The sequence below is a fragment of the Orycteropus afer genome, unplaced genomic scaffold (genome assembly GCF_000298275.1).
Source record: "Orycteropus afer afer isolate SDZICR_OR568_19922 unplaced genomic scaffold, OryAfe1.0 scaffold00234, whole genome shotgun sequence".
Classification (NCBI taxonomy): domain Eukaryota; kingdom Metazoa; phylum Chordata; class Mammalia; order Tubulidentata; family Orycteropodidae; genus Orycteropus; species Orycteropus afer.
Window position 1 is genome coordinate 4,560,959 of NW_006921821.1, and position 17,957 is coordinate 4,578,915.

Consider the following 17,957-nt stretch of genomic DNA (forward strand, 5'->3'; position numbering starts at 1 on the left):
GGGCTGCTTATGCACAGGGAGATAGCTCAGGGTGCAGTAGAGTATGAAGGGATGGACACTGGGAGGAGGTAACTATGGGGAGGAAGTGGGAGCGGAGCTGCTGCATTGTAAATTTTGGTCAATGACATGCGACAAAGTATATGTGAACTGCTGTATGAAAAGTGAATTTACTCTGTAAATCTTCACCCAAATCCTAATAAAACAAACAAACAAACAAACAACAACAAAAAAACAACAGTTGCCTGAGCCAATGGTGAGTAAATAAAATCAGGAGATTGGACACTTAGAATTAGGGAATGGAACAGGGAGATTTTCTCATCTTTTTAGCTTTTACTCTGAGATTAGGAAACAATCATTGCCATAAATGGTGGCTAAAATTCCAAAATAAATCCCAGTTATTCTGGCCTGAACATTCAGAGTACATGGCTCAGAGCAATCATAGGCATTGGAAAGCCATGGGGGGAATCCCAGAAGGTAGACAGAAAGGGAAGTCCTCTAATTTTGGTTTAACTTCTAGCATAAACTCCACCCAAATCTCTGGCTGACCCAGAGAACCATGCATACGGTAGCACAGCATGAAATCACTGAATGGAGAGTTGGGCTGCTGCACACTTAAGTAAATTGTCTACTTAAAAAATACAGCAAATAAACAAGAACAACCTCAAAACACTCATGGAAGAAAAATGACAGAATCTAGAGTCTCTAAAACACAATATTCACGATACAAAATGACATGAAAGTGTGACCCATTCTCAAGGGAAAAGATAATCAACAGAGATTAACTTTGTGATGACTAAATGCTGGAACTAGAAGATGAGGATTTTGAAGCAGCTCACCTATGCTCAACAATGCAAAGGGAGACATGCTTGTAATGAATGAAAAGATAAGACATCCCAGCAGATGAATGGAAAATATTTAAAAGTACCAATTGGGAATTTTAGAATTGAAAATAACAATATCTTAAATAAAACTAATGAAAGGAACTAGCTCTTCTCACTTTCTCTTCCAGTTTCTCTCATAAAAGGAAAATACAAAATCATACAAAGAAAAGAGACATAGGTCATAGACAGCATGTGAACTGAAACTTAGAAAAGACCTGTCTTGCCTAAATTCTCTTCTTTCAAGACACAAAGGATTATTTTTGGGTCTGGCTTAGTTAAAAATTTTATAGATTTAGAACCTACAACTTTTAGTATGAATTCTGTCATACAACTGAGGATCTGACTACTACTTTCTTTCACTGTGGCTTTAAATGATTCCTGATCAACCTGTAAAGGTTATAAACCGGCAGATACATGTATCATTTGTTAGGTTCACATTTATGCTTTAAAACTGTGGCTGACTTTTTCAAATTAAGAGTTTTTGCATTACAGTCTGGAATTTGATTCCCAGTTCTGCATGGCAACCATTAGCTAAAGCTGAACAGTGGCTGGTCTGTTTAGAAAAGACAGCATATTTCCTCTCAAGTTTGCCATAGCCCTTTTCTGTCCATGTAGGATCACTCAATACTTACACACATGTATATATTTAGACTGCAACTCCTGAACAACTCAGGTCAGTGGTCAAATCCCAGTCTATTTTCCTGAATTTTTCTCTTGTCACACTCTCCACAGTATTCATCTCTGATGTACAAACCACACCAAATTATTCAGTGTCAAACACAGTGAATGCATTTTCCAGTCTTTGTTTTTACCCAAGCACCCTTATACATTGTTATAGTTTCCACAAATATTGTGATATTATAATTTTCAAAGACAAATTATCCTCCGCATAGCATTTATTTAGAACTACATCATCAGACTAAGGACCTTAGAGTTAAGATAGAGGGAGCTCATATTGTCTGAGGAGCTACTATACATTAGGCACTATTCTACATGGCTTACTTAATACATACAACAACGCTGACAAGTAATTATAACTTATTACTTATAGGTGTAGTAATTGAAACTCAGAAAGGTTGATTGCATGGCTAATGGTTGAGCAAGAAATCAAACCTCAAGTGCCTGGTCTTTCTATAAATGCCTGCTTCCTTTTAACGATTATGAAACCCTCTTCCAGACGAAATTGACTTCCAGACGTCGATATATAAATACATAAAAAGGTGACTTTTTACCATGAAACTCAATATTTCACCAGGCACTTCCAGGAAATAGCAAATTTATACCATTATGAGCATATCTGATTATGCATCTCTATTCTGCTTTGTGTCACTCTATTGACCTTACATCTTAGTCCATTCACACTTAACTTCTTCTACCTACTTTCCATTAGAGTGATGAAGGCAGGTACATATTCCACAGGGAAGAGAGAAGTAGGTAGTTCTCTGAAAAATGCTTTCAACATTACTGCAGCTTCTCTGTGGCACATTTTGTCCCATTTAAATTTATCAGCATTAAACTTGGCATCTAGTTCTTCACGGTATTGCTGCAAATCAAGGAAAACAGTCAATATGCAATAAGCTTTTACAAAGTGACCCCTTTTCACCACTTTGAAAACTGTCATTACATAAACTATTTTTGTAAATGGATTGAATTCTTGAAAAGCTAATCTCTAGTAAGTCCACTTTTTTCAATATTATTAAAAGAAATGAATTAATTTTTTTCTCAGTGAATTTTGAAAAACTGTTTATAAAATACTTTTAGAATGGTAATCTCTAACTAATTTGATAATTATCACAAATATAATAAAAGTTCTTTACTGAGATCATAGTTTCCTTTCTGTGGCTTTGGCAGGATGCCATCTATTCCCACATAATAAAGGTACCGCTAGATTTTGACAAAGCCTACATTTCCCGTTGTTCACGATCTCTTCCGCCACAGTCCGTCTTCTATTTCTAAATTTGATCAAGAAAGCATGTCTCCTAGCTAGTTCATATGTAGAATGAGAACTATCCCAACAGAGAGAAAGTCTGACCTCACTACAATATATAGAATTCCTGGAGCAGCCACAGCAAACGTTCATGACAAGGCATACACATGCATGCATTTCACATGTTTGCCTGCTTGACCAAACCTTCCTCAAGTGTGGAAATACTTGGAAAGGAGAAAAAAAAAAATCACTGAACCTTCTTAAGTTTTACTTGGCTTAAAAATTTTACATTATTAATTCATCTGATTATCAATGCCACCTATTCTCCATGTTTCTTTTTCAAAGTCAAATTCATTTTTTACTGCTCTCCCTTGAAACAACTTACCAGGCAGGTGTAGTCAACTCCCCAAATGATATTAACTGCTCCAGAAAGGATAGTGACTTAGAAAGGTAACTCTGAAAACACTCCATTTCTTTAAGGTCTATGCTTTATTCTCAAGAGAAGCCTAATTCTTCCAGCCTTGACCGTCCTCACTCAGAGTTAATTTTAAAATATGATTTTTCCTGCAAAGGATTAGCTCATTAACCTGCTCAGGCATAAACATTCTCATGGTTCCCAAAGTTTGCAAAACAGGGGGTTCTGCCAGGACAAACCCCATGTGTAAGAGACACATGTGATTCTGAGCAGCCTCAGCAGCTCCTACTGGTGACATACTAGTAAGATTTTCTTTTTGTCCTTGAGAAATTTTCAATCTAACAGGAATAATATAGTCAATTGAACAATCATTTACTGTTTATAAATAAACTTTATAAAGTATTATAGTATTTAATGCCCTCTCTTCAGTGAGAGAGTCTGTAGAGGACTGGGAGGGGCTCTGGGTAGACAAAGTGCATGAGACACAATCTCGGCCTTTCGGGGTCCTGCAGTCTAGTAGAGGGGACTGTTTCATGAGCTGATTTGGCAGTTTGGGGGGTTAAATGTTATATAAAAGTTCTTGTATGGAGTGCTATACATCCTTGATAGAGGGAAACTAAACTTTGCTGAGGCCAAGTCTTGTGGATTGATGAGGAGGCAAGCCAGGGGAAGAGGAAACAAAATGTGTTTTGAGGCCAAAGAAACTGCTCAAGTAGTGATACAAATGCAAGGAAATCCAGTGTGTCTGGGGACTCCAATCACATCAGTGTTATTAGAGCATCTTGGGCAAGGGAGACAGTAGAGAGAAGGATGAGTGAGACTAGGGAAACAACAGATCTTTCTGTAGGTAAAGAGGCTGCATGAAAAGTCTCTATGCAAGGGAATGACAAGGTTAGATTGATCTTTTCTGACGGGCAGATGGAAAAAATGATTTGGAAAGTGTGGAGCTGGGCACTGTCTGGGGAGCAGGTGTTGTTGTTAGGTGCTGTCAAGTAGGATCCAACTCATAGAGACTCTCTATACAACAGAATGAAACATTGCCTGGTCATTGGCATGCTTGAGCCCATTGTTGCAGCCACTGTATCAATCCATCTTGTTGAGGGGCTTCCCTTTTTTTACTAACCCTCTACATTTACCAAGCATGCAATCCTTCTCCAGGACGTGGTCCTTTCTGATAACACGACCAAAATATAAGAGAAAAAGTGGCCATTTTCACTTATAAGGAGCACTCCAGCTGTACTTCTTCCAAAACAGATTTGTTCATTCTCTTGGAAGTCCATGGAACATTCACTATTCTTCACAAACACCGTAATTCAAATGCATCAGTTCTTCTTTCTTATTGTTATTAGGTGCTGTCGAGTCATCTCCAACTCATAGCGATCCTATGCACAGCAGAATGAGACACTGCACAGTCCTGTGCCAGCCTCATGATCCTTGCCATACCTGAGCCCATCGCTGTAGCCACTATGTCTATCCATCTCATTGAGGGCTTTCCCCTTCTTCACTGACCCTCCACCTTAGCAAGCATGATATCCTTCTCTAGGGAATGGTTCCTTCTGACAACATGAGCAAAGTAGGTGAGATGAAATTTGGCCATTCTCTCATCCAAGGAGTATTCTGGTTGCACTTCCTCCAGGACAGATTTGTTAGTCCTTTTAGCAGACCATGGTACTCTTAGCATTCTTCTCCAACACCACAACTCAAAAGCATAAACTCTTCTTTGGTCTTCCTTATTCATTGTCCAGCTTTCACATGTTTAAGAGAAGATTGATAATACCATGGCTTGCATTAGGTGCACCTTAGTCTTCAAGAAAACATTTTCTGCAGCAGATTTGCCCAATGCAATACATCGTCTGATGTCTTGACCGCTACTTCCTTTGGTCTTGATTGTAGAACCAAGTAATATGAAATCCCTGACAACTTCAATCTTTTCTCTATCCAGTGTGAATCGTTATTGAACCAGTTGTAAGGATTTTTGTTTTCTTTATATGGAGGTGTAATACATACTGCAGACTGTAGTCTTAATCTTCATCAGTAAGTGCTTCAAGTCATCCTCATTTTCAGCAAGCAAAGTTGTGTCATATGTGTATTGCAGGTTGTTAATGAGTCTTCTTCCAATCCTGATGCCATCCACAATTCAAATCATTTTCCACATGCCTCTGCCAAAATAATCTATCTGAAACACTAATATGGCCATCCACAATTCTTCTTCAGTTTTCCTTATTCATAGTTCAACTTTCACATGCACTTGAGGCAATCAAAACTACCACAGCTTGGGTCAGGCACAACTTAGTCTTCAAAGTGACATCTTTGCTCTTTAAACTTTAAAGAGGTCTTTTGTAGCAGATTTCCCCAGTGCATTACATCATTTGATTTCTTAACTGTTGCTTCCATGGATTCGACTGCGAATCCAAGTAAAATGAAATCCTTGACAACTTCAATCTTTTCTCCGTTTATCATGATGCTATTTATTGGTCCAGTTGTGAGAATTTTAGTTTCTTTATGCTGAACTGTAATCCATACTGAAGGCTATAGTCTTTGATCTTCATGAGTAAGTGCTTCAAGTATTGTTCACTTTCAGCAAGCAAAGTTGTGTCACCTACAAATCTCAAGTTGTTAATAAGTCTTCCTTCAATCCTAATGTTGCATTCTTCTTCATACAGTTCAGCTTCTCGGATTACTTGCTCAGCATAAGACTGCATAATAGGACAGGGGTAGGGAAACTGGTTGTAGGTTATGGCAGCACTTCTGGGACAGATAATGAAAAACTAACCACAAGCAGTTTTAAGAAGGAAAGGAGATGAATTATTTATGAAATATCTTGGAGGAAAAATTCTCAGAAATCAGTGATGGGTTAAATATGAGACTCAGAGAAAGAAGTAACAGTCCAAGGTGATTCTAGAGTTCTACCTGGGATAATGGGCAAATGGACGATTGTAAAGACAGTAGGAAGTAGAGTGAGAGAAGCAAACTTTTCTATCCATTGCTTGTTTCCACTGTTGTAAAGTAGAGGAGAATTATTTTTCATGTGAACAGGAAGCACTAGCAAGAACAGAATAATTAAAATCATTTTCACATGCCTCTGCCAAAATAATTCATCTGAAACACTAATGTGACCATCCTTCAAACCTGCCAGTGGTTCCCTGTCATGTAAGAGGGCCAAGGGCAGCTTCTGTAACCAGGCTCTTTGGATCAGTATCCCAGTTCCACAGCTGATCAGTTGTATGGCTTATGCTTCAAATTTCCCAGGTGTATCATACAGATGGTAAAACCACCTCACAGAGATTAAATCAGATGATGTATATAAAGCTCACAGAATAGTAAGTACTCAAATGCCAACTGATCACTACTTTCCTCCTCCTAGTTCTGTTATAACCTTAGCACTAATGTTGTGGGGAACCAACACATATGTGGGGTAGGTATTTGGGTAATAATATCACTTCATCTTGTCTGGTTAGCTAGTGTAAAAGAAATGGATAGAAAGAGTGTCCTCTCTTTGTTTTGATCAGGCCAGGACTAACATTTCAGTGGTGTTACTAAACATGAACCTATATAAGCCAGGTGTTGAATTTACCTTGTCAAAGACAGGGAGAGTATGGAGGTTAAAGAAAGCATGTTTTCTGCCCAATGTTAGTGAGTACACTAGACAAGGGTCAGAAGCCATGCACTTGTATCTCCTCTAAGCAAAAATACAACCTCTTCAATTTCTGAGGTAGGGTTATAAAAATGCAAATAACCAGCTTCCAGATTCAAAGACCAGTTCAGGAGTGGAAACCAACAAACCAGGTAACACAATTATAAAACATCTATCCTAGATTTAGAATAACTGAAACTAGTCAAAGAAGAAAGCTTTATAAGTCAAACAGTCTACCTTCTTCTGTAATACATATGCCCTAAGTGTTTGACTTAAATTTCTGTCATTTTTTGAAAATCAAATCACTGGAAACAAGAAGGTATCAAATTGCTTCCAAATGTTGAGGCCTCAAACACAGGAGTTCCACAGTTGTGTGTCTCCTGCTTGACTGAAACTAGCAGCTTCCTATCAGTGTTGCTTCTCTGATATTCTTACCAAGCCTGTAAAGCACAAACCCACATCTGATTATTGATAATGATACATTCGAGGAGTCACAGGGCTAGTGCCCTTTACTCACCACAATTCTAAAAAACTGTCTTTCTCCAAGAACATTACTAGGGAAAAAGAGTTTAGCAGATGAAATTACACATACACACACACACACACATACACACACACAAAAGTAAAGTTTGAACTAAGGAGAGAAATAAAGACCTATTTAATATATCAAGTTACAATTCCATTCTAATTGCAACATCTTCCTGTTTCTGTTCACTGTCCCAGATTTCTTTCACATTTTCTTTCCTGAAGCTCAAACAATGGAAACATCTGGATTTCATTTTTCTGACAAACAAGTGATGGAATAACTAGGCTGAAACTACATAACTGATTAGAGAGGAAAAGAGAATTTCACTTAAATATGGTTTATTCAGGAATGCATATGCACATAAGAACAGCATCTAGCACTTTGACAGACATTTTTCAAAGATTAGCCAGTGAAAAATAACTTCTTATGACGGTTAAACTTTATGCCCTCAAGAACTACTATGTAATGTTTTCTATTTTCTCCTTTTATTATTTAGAAAGGGGATTTTAAGTATCTGTTATGCTTTACACACATATACACACACACACCCAGTAAGATATGTGCAGACACAGCTTCTCCATTATGGAAGGAGGCTTAGTGGGATGGGGTGTGATCTGTTTAGGAAATTATTTTCCATGATGTTATTTTAGTTCTCTGACTTTATAGATATAACCAAAGATTTAACCAAAACCAGTGAGAGCTTTCTCTTCAGATTTAGGATGCATTTATTCAGAAGTATATATAAGAGCCCGCCTCAGAAACCCAAGGAGGGGTTGCTATGAGTCGGGAGGGCAAATAACAACAACAACAATACTTAACTCCTTAGCATGCCCCATCCCTGCAGCCACTGGGAAAGCTGTGGTGCAATCCTCACATCCCCCTTCAAAAAGATCTTGCTACTCAGCTGCAAATAGTGCAGGTGATTGACTCTCCCGGTGCCTTCTGGATCTGCCTCAGCATTTGAGCTGGAGTTATGCTCTCCAAGGGAAGACCAGCCAAGCAAGTGTGGAAGGGTATGTGTGTGTGTTTGTGTGTGTGCCAGGCCTGACCCTTTCTGCCAGAGCAGGGATCGTGCAGAGGAGTTGTCAGACCCACACCATGCTCTAAGTTGCTCCCTGCAGTGCTGCCGCCTCCCCCTTTTATTTTTTCCGTCTTATCCCTGAAATCCAACTTTCTTTGATGCTTCACTCCCTCTCATATGACACAGTTTATTTCATCTCATTTTCCATTTAGAAAAACATCTCGTCACACTTCTATATAAAAACTCTTAGAATTCTGATACAAATAGAATTACCCAAAACATGTACCAAAATGAATTAATGAACAAATGCTTTTCCACCTCTACACATTCCGTTTTAATAGTTCTAAACCTAGCTGCGTTAATTTTTCCCTCACTCTGAGACTTTTGCTCAGGGATGCATCATGTAAACTTCTCAGGCTTGCACGGCCACGGCAATTAAAGGTATGGATAAGATATGTATTTTGTAGGCCCACTGGTAGATTCAGTGGTATATTTTGATGGAAATTTATGAGAAAAGCTTTTCTTTTCTCATGGTCTTTTTATTTGTGGTAGAGTTTGCTACTTTCTAGAAGGAAGAAAGTAGAGATTCATTGCATGTTGTTGTTGTTAGGTGCCATGAGTCAGATCCGACCCATAGTGACCCCTCTTTGGATTTCTGAGGCAGTATCACTATGGAAGTAGATTGCCCAACCTTCATTTTGAGGAGTGGCTGGTGGGTTTTAATTACCAACCTTCTGGTTAACAGTCAAGTGCCTTAGGCACTACATCACCAGCGCGCCCTCACGTTGCATGGGGTGTTTTATTTGTGGAAGCTAACATGACTAAATGGAATTGGGTTTTATAATTGCTGAGCGGGTATCCTAGTAGTTATGATCATTGCTACTAATTCCTATATGGAAAACATAGATATATTAAAAGGAGAGCCAAAGAATGTTTCTAAGTTGAATGCTACTAATAATGGAAATAAGGTCTCATATAATACTCATTTAATGAATTATATGATAGAAAAGAACATGGATACCTAAAATGTTGAGCCCTGAAAACAGTGAGGGGACATTTCAACTTTCTCAAACTAGAAAAAGTAGTAATTTTTGATGGTGAATTAATGTGTTGTTTTGTGTTACTGTTCTTTAAATTTATCTTGAAAGGATATAGAACTCAGGATCATGGATAAACATTTAATCTTAGGATACTGAGGAACACTAAGTAAAGCCAGGACATAGTATCAAATAAACACCATGTGACTAGATAGCTGATGTCTGTATGTACTGTTAAGCTAACTTTGAATTTCTAGGAAGAGAGAAAATGTTCAGTACCTTGACTTTGGCGGTACATCCTGAAAGTCGAAAAATTCCTTCAGATTCCAGCCCCGATTCCTCAACTTTCTCAAAAAACTAGAAAGCAATGATAGATATAAATAAATGAATACCTCCATCTGAAAGGATGATGACCACAACTGATTAAGTTGCCAAGCATGCACCTGGTACTTTAATGCCTAGTTAACTGTTCACAACCATCCCATGAAGTCAACATTATCTTCCACTTTGCAATGAGGAAATGGAAGCTTATAGCTATGATATAACTTTCCAATAGCAACCTAGTAAGTGAAGGCACTGACTCTCTCCAGCTAGCATTCCTGACAAATATGTTACCACTTAACCACTTTAAGATCTGATTATCATGTCTCTTTGTGCAGACTGACCAATAAGAAAAGATTACAGATTCACTATCATTAGTTACACTCATCCTGGCTAAGAAACACAGGAATCCAAGGAGTCTCACAAAGGAGTTAGGAACTGTAGAGGTCACTCTCTCATGAGGTTTCAGGTGGTAATGGTGGTAAAAATAACAATAAATGCTAATATTTACAGTGCCTAAGGCATTTTACTGCTAACCAGAAGGCTGGCAGTTTAAACCCACCAGCCACTCCTTGGAAGGATCTACTCCCGTAGTGATACTGCCTCGGAAACCAAAGGAGAGGTCGCTATGAGTTGAATCCTACTCTACAGCAATGAGTTTGGTTTTTTGGTTTGGTAGTGTGTGTCAGATACTGTTCTTAGTACTTTACATATATTCACTCATTCAACCCTCATATTAATTCTAAAGTCAGTTTAGGTACTATTATTATTCTCATTGAAACACTGAGGATATTAAGGCACATAACTTGCCAAGGTCACACAGTAAGAACAGGATCCATGGTCTTTGCTATTTTCCCTTTAAGAAATGATGCTGGCTGAAAAGACAGGCATATGAGTTGAACATTTACCTCAGGGTCCTTGGAGAGAACAATCATGGGAGAAATAAGGGCTGCTTATGCACAGGGAGACAGCTTAGGGGGCAGGAGTGCATGGAGGGATGGACACTGGGAAGAGGTAACTATGGGGAGGAAGTGGGAGGGGAGCTGTTGCATTGTGGTAAACTGTGGTCAATGTCATGAGACAAAGTGTATGTGAACTGCTGCATGGAAAGTGAATTTGCTCTGTAAATCTTCACCCAAATCACAGTTAAAAAAAAAAAAAAAAGAAAGAAAAGAAATAATGCTGGCTGGAACTAAGTATAAAGAAAAATAGATATTGAGAAGGCAGAATGGCTATATAAAGACTAGTGCACAGGAGAAGATTTGTACTCAGGTTGTCCTTATGTGGAACACAATATCAGTAGTAATAAGAGCTAACATCTATTGAGTTGTTGCCGATGTGAAATTATTTCAGTTTTAATTTAATTAGCACTTATTGAACACCTTCCCTTTGCTATGTTCTGTGCTAGAAATTGCTCTACTGAATCTTCTCAGTCTAAGATTTCACGGATTTTCTTCAAACTGTCTTTTACATAGAGAATAAAGGACATAATTCAGGTTTTAATTCAAGTCAGGAAAAAAAAACCTCTTCACGTCATCATGGATTTTGGCTCACATGATACTCTACTCCTGATTCCACTCCAGTGGCTGTGTCTTTGGATAAGTTACCCACCTCTCCCGTGTCTCAGTTGCTTCCTAAGTACAATGGAAATGATAACACCAACGTCCTTGGACTGCACAGTGCTGACAACGCATGATACTGTGTGGACTCCCCAGCACAGCCTCTGCTGTGGCACCTGCACACAAAGGCCCAGCACCAGCACCCCGATTCTCTGGGTGCCATCCGCCCTGCTCCCATCACAAGCCAGTCAGTCACTGAATTGAGCACTTGCTTATTTGGAGGCATTGGTATACAAAATACAGGAAGATAGAAGAGATATAGAAGTGTTACTGCAAATAAAGCTAGTCATCGAGTCAATTCTGACTCATATGACCCTCAAGCACAGTGCAGAACTAGGTTTCCAAGGCCATAAATCATTATGGAAGCAGACTGCCTTCTCTTTCTCCTGGGGAGTGGCTAAGCAGCTCAAATAGCTAACCTTCTGGTTAGAAGCCAAATGCCTTAACCACTGTGCAACCAGAACTCCTTGTTGTTGTTGTTGTTGGGTGCTGTGGAGTTGTTTCCGACTCATAGCGACCCCATGAACAGCAGAAAGAAACACCGCCTGATCCCGCGCCAGCACCACGATTCCTGCTATACTTGAACCCATCATCGCAGCCACTGTGTCAATCCATCTCATTGAAGGCCTCCCCCTCTTTTGTCGACCCTCCACCCTACCAAGCATGACATCCTTCTCCAAGTTCTCCAGAACTCTTTAGTACAAATAAAAGAAGTATATATTTCCTCAGTCAGTACTTTTATATTCCATCCAAAAACTCATTTTAAAATTCAATAAGACATGTTTGAGCATTGGAATTTTAATTGTGCTAGTGGATGTCACTGTTGAATAAATGCACACTTATGTAAATCAATGTAAATCACTGGTTGTAAGAAACTGTGACTTAGAAGCAAAGCAGCTATTCAGTAATTCTTCTCTTTGTCTAAATGTATCCTATTTTCCAGTCATGCCTGAAAACTACCAGAATAAACTGATTTTTACACTTAATCACTTTTCATAAAATTAATAAAATTATATATACACATTTTAAATTTACCCAACCTGTATAGTATCTTAGTAATAATTTTCGTGATCAGTAAATGTATTGCTGATTATAAAAGGTCTCTTTCATCACATAGAACTTAATTAAATATACATACACATAACACAACATTTAAAAACATTAATTGAAAATTATGTCTCATTGAAAAAAATAAAACCAAAGGAAGCTATGAACAGAGTATCTGTGTCTATCACCTTATATATACTTGTTTTATATTATTTTTTTCCTACAACGCAACAGCACTCTTCCACTTCCACGCCATGCCCACCAGTTCCCTTCATCCTTCTTTCCCATCTTCTCCTGCACCTGCTATTTTTATAGTCAAACAATGTAAAAGGTTTCCAAGTGCACAACAAGGCAAATTGGTCCTAGTGCTTGTGGGACATTTATGGGGATACAAGGAGCTCTGGTAGCATAGTGCCTAAAGCACTTGACTGCTAATCAGAAGGCTGGCGGTTCAAACCCACCAGCCACTCCTCGGAAGGAAGGTTGGGCAATCTACTTCTATAGTAATACTGCCTCAGAAACCCAAGGAGGGGTCACTATGACTCGGGTCTGACTCAACGGCACGTAACAACAACAACATGGAATAAAGTTAAAAACCATCAAGAAGCCTGAGTCTTAGTAGGGTTTTGGTTTTTAAATCTAAAAGAAAATTTATTAGTGGGTTTAAAACCAGTTGCTATGAACTCAACTCCAACTCATGGAGACCCCATGTGTGTCAGAGTAGAATCATGCTCCCTAGGGTTTTCAAGGGCTGCGTTTTTGAAAGTAGACTACCAGGAGGACTCCAAGTTGCCTCTGGGTGGACTCGAACCTCCAACTTTTAAGGTAGCAGCTGAGCATTAACCATTTGTACCACAAGGTACTTCTTACTGGGTACCACTAACGAAGTATAAAATCATAAGTACAATGCACCATCTAGTCCTCCTTCACTTGCATTCTACTCACTTTTTGTAATACAAGGGGAACTTTCACTCCGGAGTCCTTTTTCCGATCATTGTCCAATAGGACTGTCAGTGGAACTCCAAAAATGCCATTGTCTTTGTTAACAAAGGGAGAAAGAAAAGAGAATCAGAAAAAGTACTACCTTTTTCCAATATGTCCAATAAGTGGTAAAATAAGAAGAAATTACTCTTCTTACTTACCTCGCCCTTTCACTTTTTCTGTTTTGTTTCTTTTCAGTGGAATTCCAAAGGCATCAAAAAAGGCAGTCAATTCAATCAGCGAGAGATGGCGGATTTTCTTCATGTCTTCAACAGACAGATCTCCTGCCTCCGTTAAGCCAAATCTGGTTTTCTTAACAATAAATTTCTAAAACACATATTGTGAATATTTATTCATTTTTACAGCAATTGAAAATTATTATCCTCTCATTGAAATGTCACCTGCACATTCTAAAGCCATAGAGCAAAATATATGATTTCCAAACTTCTCTGAAGAGCATGGTGCACCATAGAAGGACATTATTAGTATAATTTTTAGAATATGTGAAGATCACTACTGTGCAAAAAAGTAGTCATAGATACAGTATAATACAACATTGACCCACACAACTGTGAAAACGGCTGCTTGTCCATCATACTTTATCCTATTGCTGACCAACATCTACAAAATGCCAGGTACCACACAGAAGGTACCATGGGCCCTGGTCATCAGGATTATCTGTAACACACAAAAAACAAAACAACATCATCCAAGTTCTTATACCAGGTTCTTTAGATATGTTTTTGTGGGGGGTAGGGGTGGTGAGAGTGAGGGTGAGGGGCAGTCATTCCATTTATTGGTCATTAAGCATCTTCTATTGTGAACTACATAATTAAGAGTGTCCTGGTAATTTCTCATTTAAAATTCCTAACACGTGCTTAGTGATACAGCCATTATTCTACCTTAAAAATCAAATCTAGATGATTCCAAATATTCCCCAGAAAGCAAAATGCACTGAAAGTGCCAAATAACCCTACCAACATTTTGAAGACAATGATACTGTTACATTCTCCATTTCTACAATAGGAAAAAAATAGTCTACAACAACAACAAACCTTCAATAATCCAGAAACACTGGGGAGAAATCTAAGCAGCAAGACCCTTTGAAAGTGATATTATTCCTATATATCTCCAGGTATGCCTACTTTCAGAAAACCTGGTATTTAAAAAATGCCACTCCTCGGAAGGAAGATTGGGCAATCTACTTCTGCAGTGATAAATTTAAAAAAAAAAAAAAAACACTGCTGTCAAGTCGGATCTGACTCCCAGTGACCCCTCCTTGGGTTTCCGAGGCAGTATCACTATAAAAGTAGAGTGCCCAATCTTCCTTCTGAGGAGTGGCTGGTGGATTTGAACTGCCAGCCTTCTGGTGCAGTCAAATGCCTTAGGCACTATGCCACCAGAGCTCTCTCTGTAGTGATACTGCCTCAGAAACCCAAGGAGAGGTGGCTCTGAGGCAGATCCAACTCCACACTAGTGAGTTTGGTTTTTTTGGTTTTAACATATAATTTACATTGCAAAACTTTAAAAGTAAATATTTTTCCATAGAGTGTCTCTAAATTAGAGTTTCCTTGGATTTTTTATCCAACTATCCATCCATCCATCCAGGAGCTCTGGTGGTACAATGGTTAAGGCATTTTGGCTGCTAACCAAAAAGTCAATGGTTTGAACCCGCCAGTTGCTCCATGGAAGAAAGATGAGGCAGTCTGCTTTTGTAAAGATTTACAGCCTTGGAAACCCAAAGGGGGTCTCTCTATGAGTTGGAACCAACTTGATCTTAGTGAGTTTTTGTTTGTTTGTTTATCCATCCATCCATCCGTTCACTCATTCATTCACATATTCATCCATTCAATTATTGCTCGAAACCCTAAAAATGAAACTGTAAAATGTGGTTGGGCATACTTTGTGCTATTAAATGCTGAGGTATTTTACCTTCTTTCTGAAACCATAGCCTAAGGCATTTGACTGCTAACCAGAAGGCTGGCAATCCAAACCCACCAGCCACTCCTTGGAAGGAAGATTAGGTAATCTACTTCTATAGTGATACCGCCTCGGAAACCCAAGGAGGGGTTGCTATGAGTCGGATCCAACTTGATGGCAGTGGGGGTTGGTTTTTTTTTTAATGAAAAAAAAAAAAAAAACTTTGCCAAATTTCCCATATGAAGCTGCTATTGTCCTGAGACTGAGCTCAACCTTCAGAGGAGACAGCTTTGATGTGGAGGTCTGTGGTCCTACATCTACTCTTGGATGACTCTAAAGATTCAGAAACCCTTTCCTGAATCTAGACTTCTGCTGGGTTTCCTCTTTGGGCCTAGGACACTGCTCTGCCCTCCAACACATAGACATTTTGCTTAGGGACCAAGGAACTTTGAGAGTTTGACATACTTTGGTTTAATTCCTTTAAATAGGAATTATTTAAATTCCTGATAGATGGCTTATGCCATCTATTACCTGCTGGACATTGAACATGTTACTCAGCGTCTCTGGACCTCAGTCTCTGTAGCTATAAATGCAAGTAATTCTTAGCATCCATTGTACAGCTAGAACATCTAGTGCAGTGCCAGGCAGAAAGATGGCACTCAGTGTGTCTCAAAGGCCTTGTTCTGTCCTCTACTTGTTCCTGTCACAGTGTGGTATCTAGGCATGGTCTCAGCCACTAGGCCCCTGTTTCTAGGTGAACTGGTTTCTTTAGCTCTGACACTGCCTTGGCCCTGCTTGTAATGTTCCCAGCCCTGATCAACAGAGTGCTCAGTGCTCCACGTTATAAGCACTTAGAAGATGAATTTATTGAGAAGCAAATAGATCAAAGTAACATAAATCCTATATTGGGCTATTAGGATAAAATATCCTGGATATATCTAATGAGGTTTTCAGGATAATATATGGCTCCATTTGCCTCTCCTGCAATAATATTATAAGACCTTGAACGTGATTTTGATAATTCTTTAGTGTCTGTCCTTGAGCTCTCACTCCTTGTTGCTGTAACTGTGACTTTCTGCAGTATTTTTCTTTTTTTTAATGAATGACTTTTATAGGAACAGTTAGGTATACAGTTAGGGTCTGCACTGACCTGTAAGTAATATGACAATATAAAGTGTATGAACGTATACAAGCTGGGCAGTATTCATGATATACCCTCACATATCCTCCTCACCCAGGGCTGCCATGTACAGCGAAACAAGCTATGCACTGCGGAACAACGTGTCCTCCCCTGTCCCTGCCCCTTCCCCTGCCCCTGCCCCTGGTGGAGTGCAATACTGACACCCTGCCCCTCAAACTCTCCTTGAGCACACACACAGAAATAAAAAAGCAACAAAAGAAAAAAAGTCTGTAGTTCTGACCTGTGGAGAAGTCACAGAAGTTATCAGAATTATCATAAAAGTTTGTACTTACAGTTAAAGCATAGTCTTCTTTCTTAATCACTGACTTCTTTAATTTATTTCTTTTTGAGGCCTCTGTAATCATTTCTGAATAAGATATTTCAAAGGACAGCTCTTCAGCCTCTGATGGAATATCCTTTTCCAGGTAATAATCATCTAAAATAAGAAAGGATGTACACTATTCAATATGCCATTTAATCAGTCAATATCATTTATTGGAAAATAAGCAAAAAATTTCTTGTACAAGTGATCTGTAAGCACTTGAGGCTGCTTGCATCCAAGGAAAAGCATCAGATTCCCCCAGAGGATGGCAACGACAATAATGTAATGTGATCAGACTTCCATGTGAACAGATTTCTGTCATCATTATCCAAACACACTTTCTGTTTAATTGATCTTTTATTTTATATTTTTATGTCTCATGAGAGTCATTGAGGATTATTAGAGGAAATTTCCAAAATGGGGTATCTCTATACATTCTTATCATACTAAAATAAGTCTGTTGTTGTTGTTGTTAAGTGCCATCGAGTCGTTTCCGACTCATAGCGACCCCATGCACAGCAGAACGAAACACTGCCCGATCCCGCGCCAGCCCCACAATCCCTGCTATACTTGAGCCCATCATCACAGCCACTGTGTCAATCCATCTCGTTGAAGGCCTCCCTCTCTTTCGTCGACCCTCCACCCCACCAAGCATGACATCCTTCTCCAGGGAATGGTCCCTTCTGACAACATGACCAAGATAGGTGAGACGAAGTCTGGCCATTCTTGCTTCCAAGGACCATTCTGGCTGCACTTCCTCCAGGACAGATCTGTTAGTTCTTTTAGCAGTCCATGGTACTTCCAGCATTCTCCGCCAGCACCACAACTCAAAAGCATCAACTCTTCTTCGGTCTTTCTTATTCATTGTCCAGCTCTCACATGCATACCAGGCGATTGGAAATATCATGGCTTGTGTCAGGCGCACCTTAGTCCTCAAGGAGATATAAAATAAGTCTACCTGTGCTCAATTTTGTTGCTAACGGGGAGCCAAAAGCTTAAAACAGAAGAAAGGCTGTGAGTCTCTGCCAGAATTCCTCCCTACTTTCCCTCCCAAAGTCTTATTTCAAAACTTTTGAATATTTGCCTCTTAAGATTTATTCAGGAGCTCTAGTAGCGTAGTGCTTAA

General features: G+C 39.1%; 1 protein-coding gene across 1 annotated transcript in view; it reads right to left on the minus strand.

The window, feature by feature from the left end:
• The window catches only part of ARHGAP28 (Rho GTPase activating protein 28), a 293,733-nt gene that overhangs the window by 47,717 nt on the left and 228,059 nt on the right, over nt 1–17,957 (minus strand). The window contains exons 7-11 of the mRNA XM_042782071.1: nt 16,803–16,945; nt 13,571–13,736; nt 13,374–13,465; nt 9,721–9,798; nt 2,262–2,424 (exon numbers count right to left, since the gene is read on the minus strand). Coding sequence (XP_042638005.1) covers nt 2,262–2,424; nt 9,721–9,798; nt 13,374–13,465; nt 13,571–13,736; nt 16,803–16,945 — 642 coding nt within the window. The remainder of the gene's footprint in view (nt 1–2,261; nt 2,425–9,720; nt 9,799–13,373; nt 13,466–13,570; nt 13,737–16,802; nt 16,946–17,957) is intronic.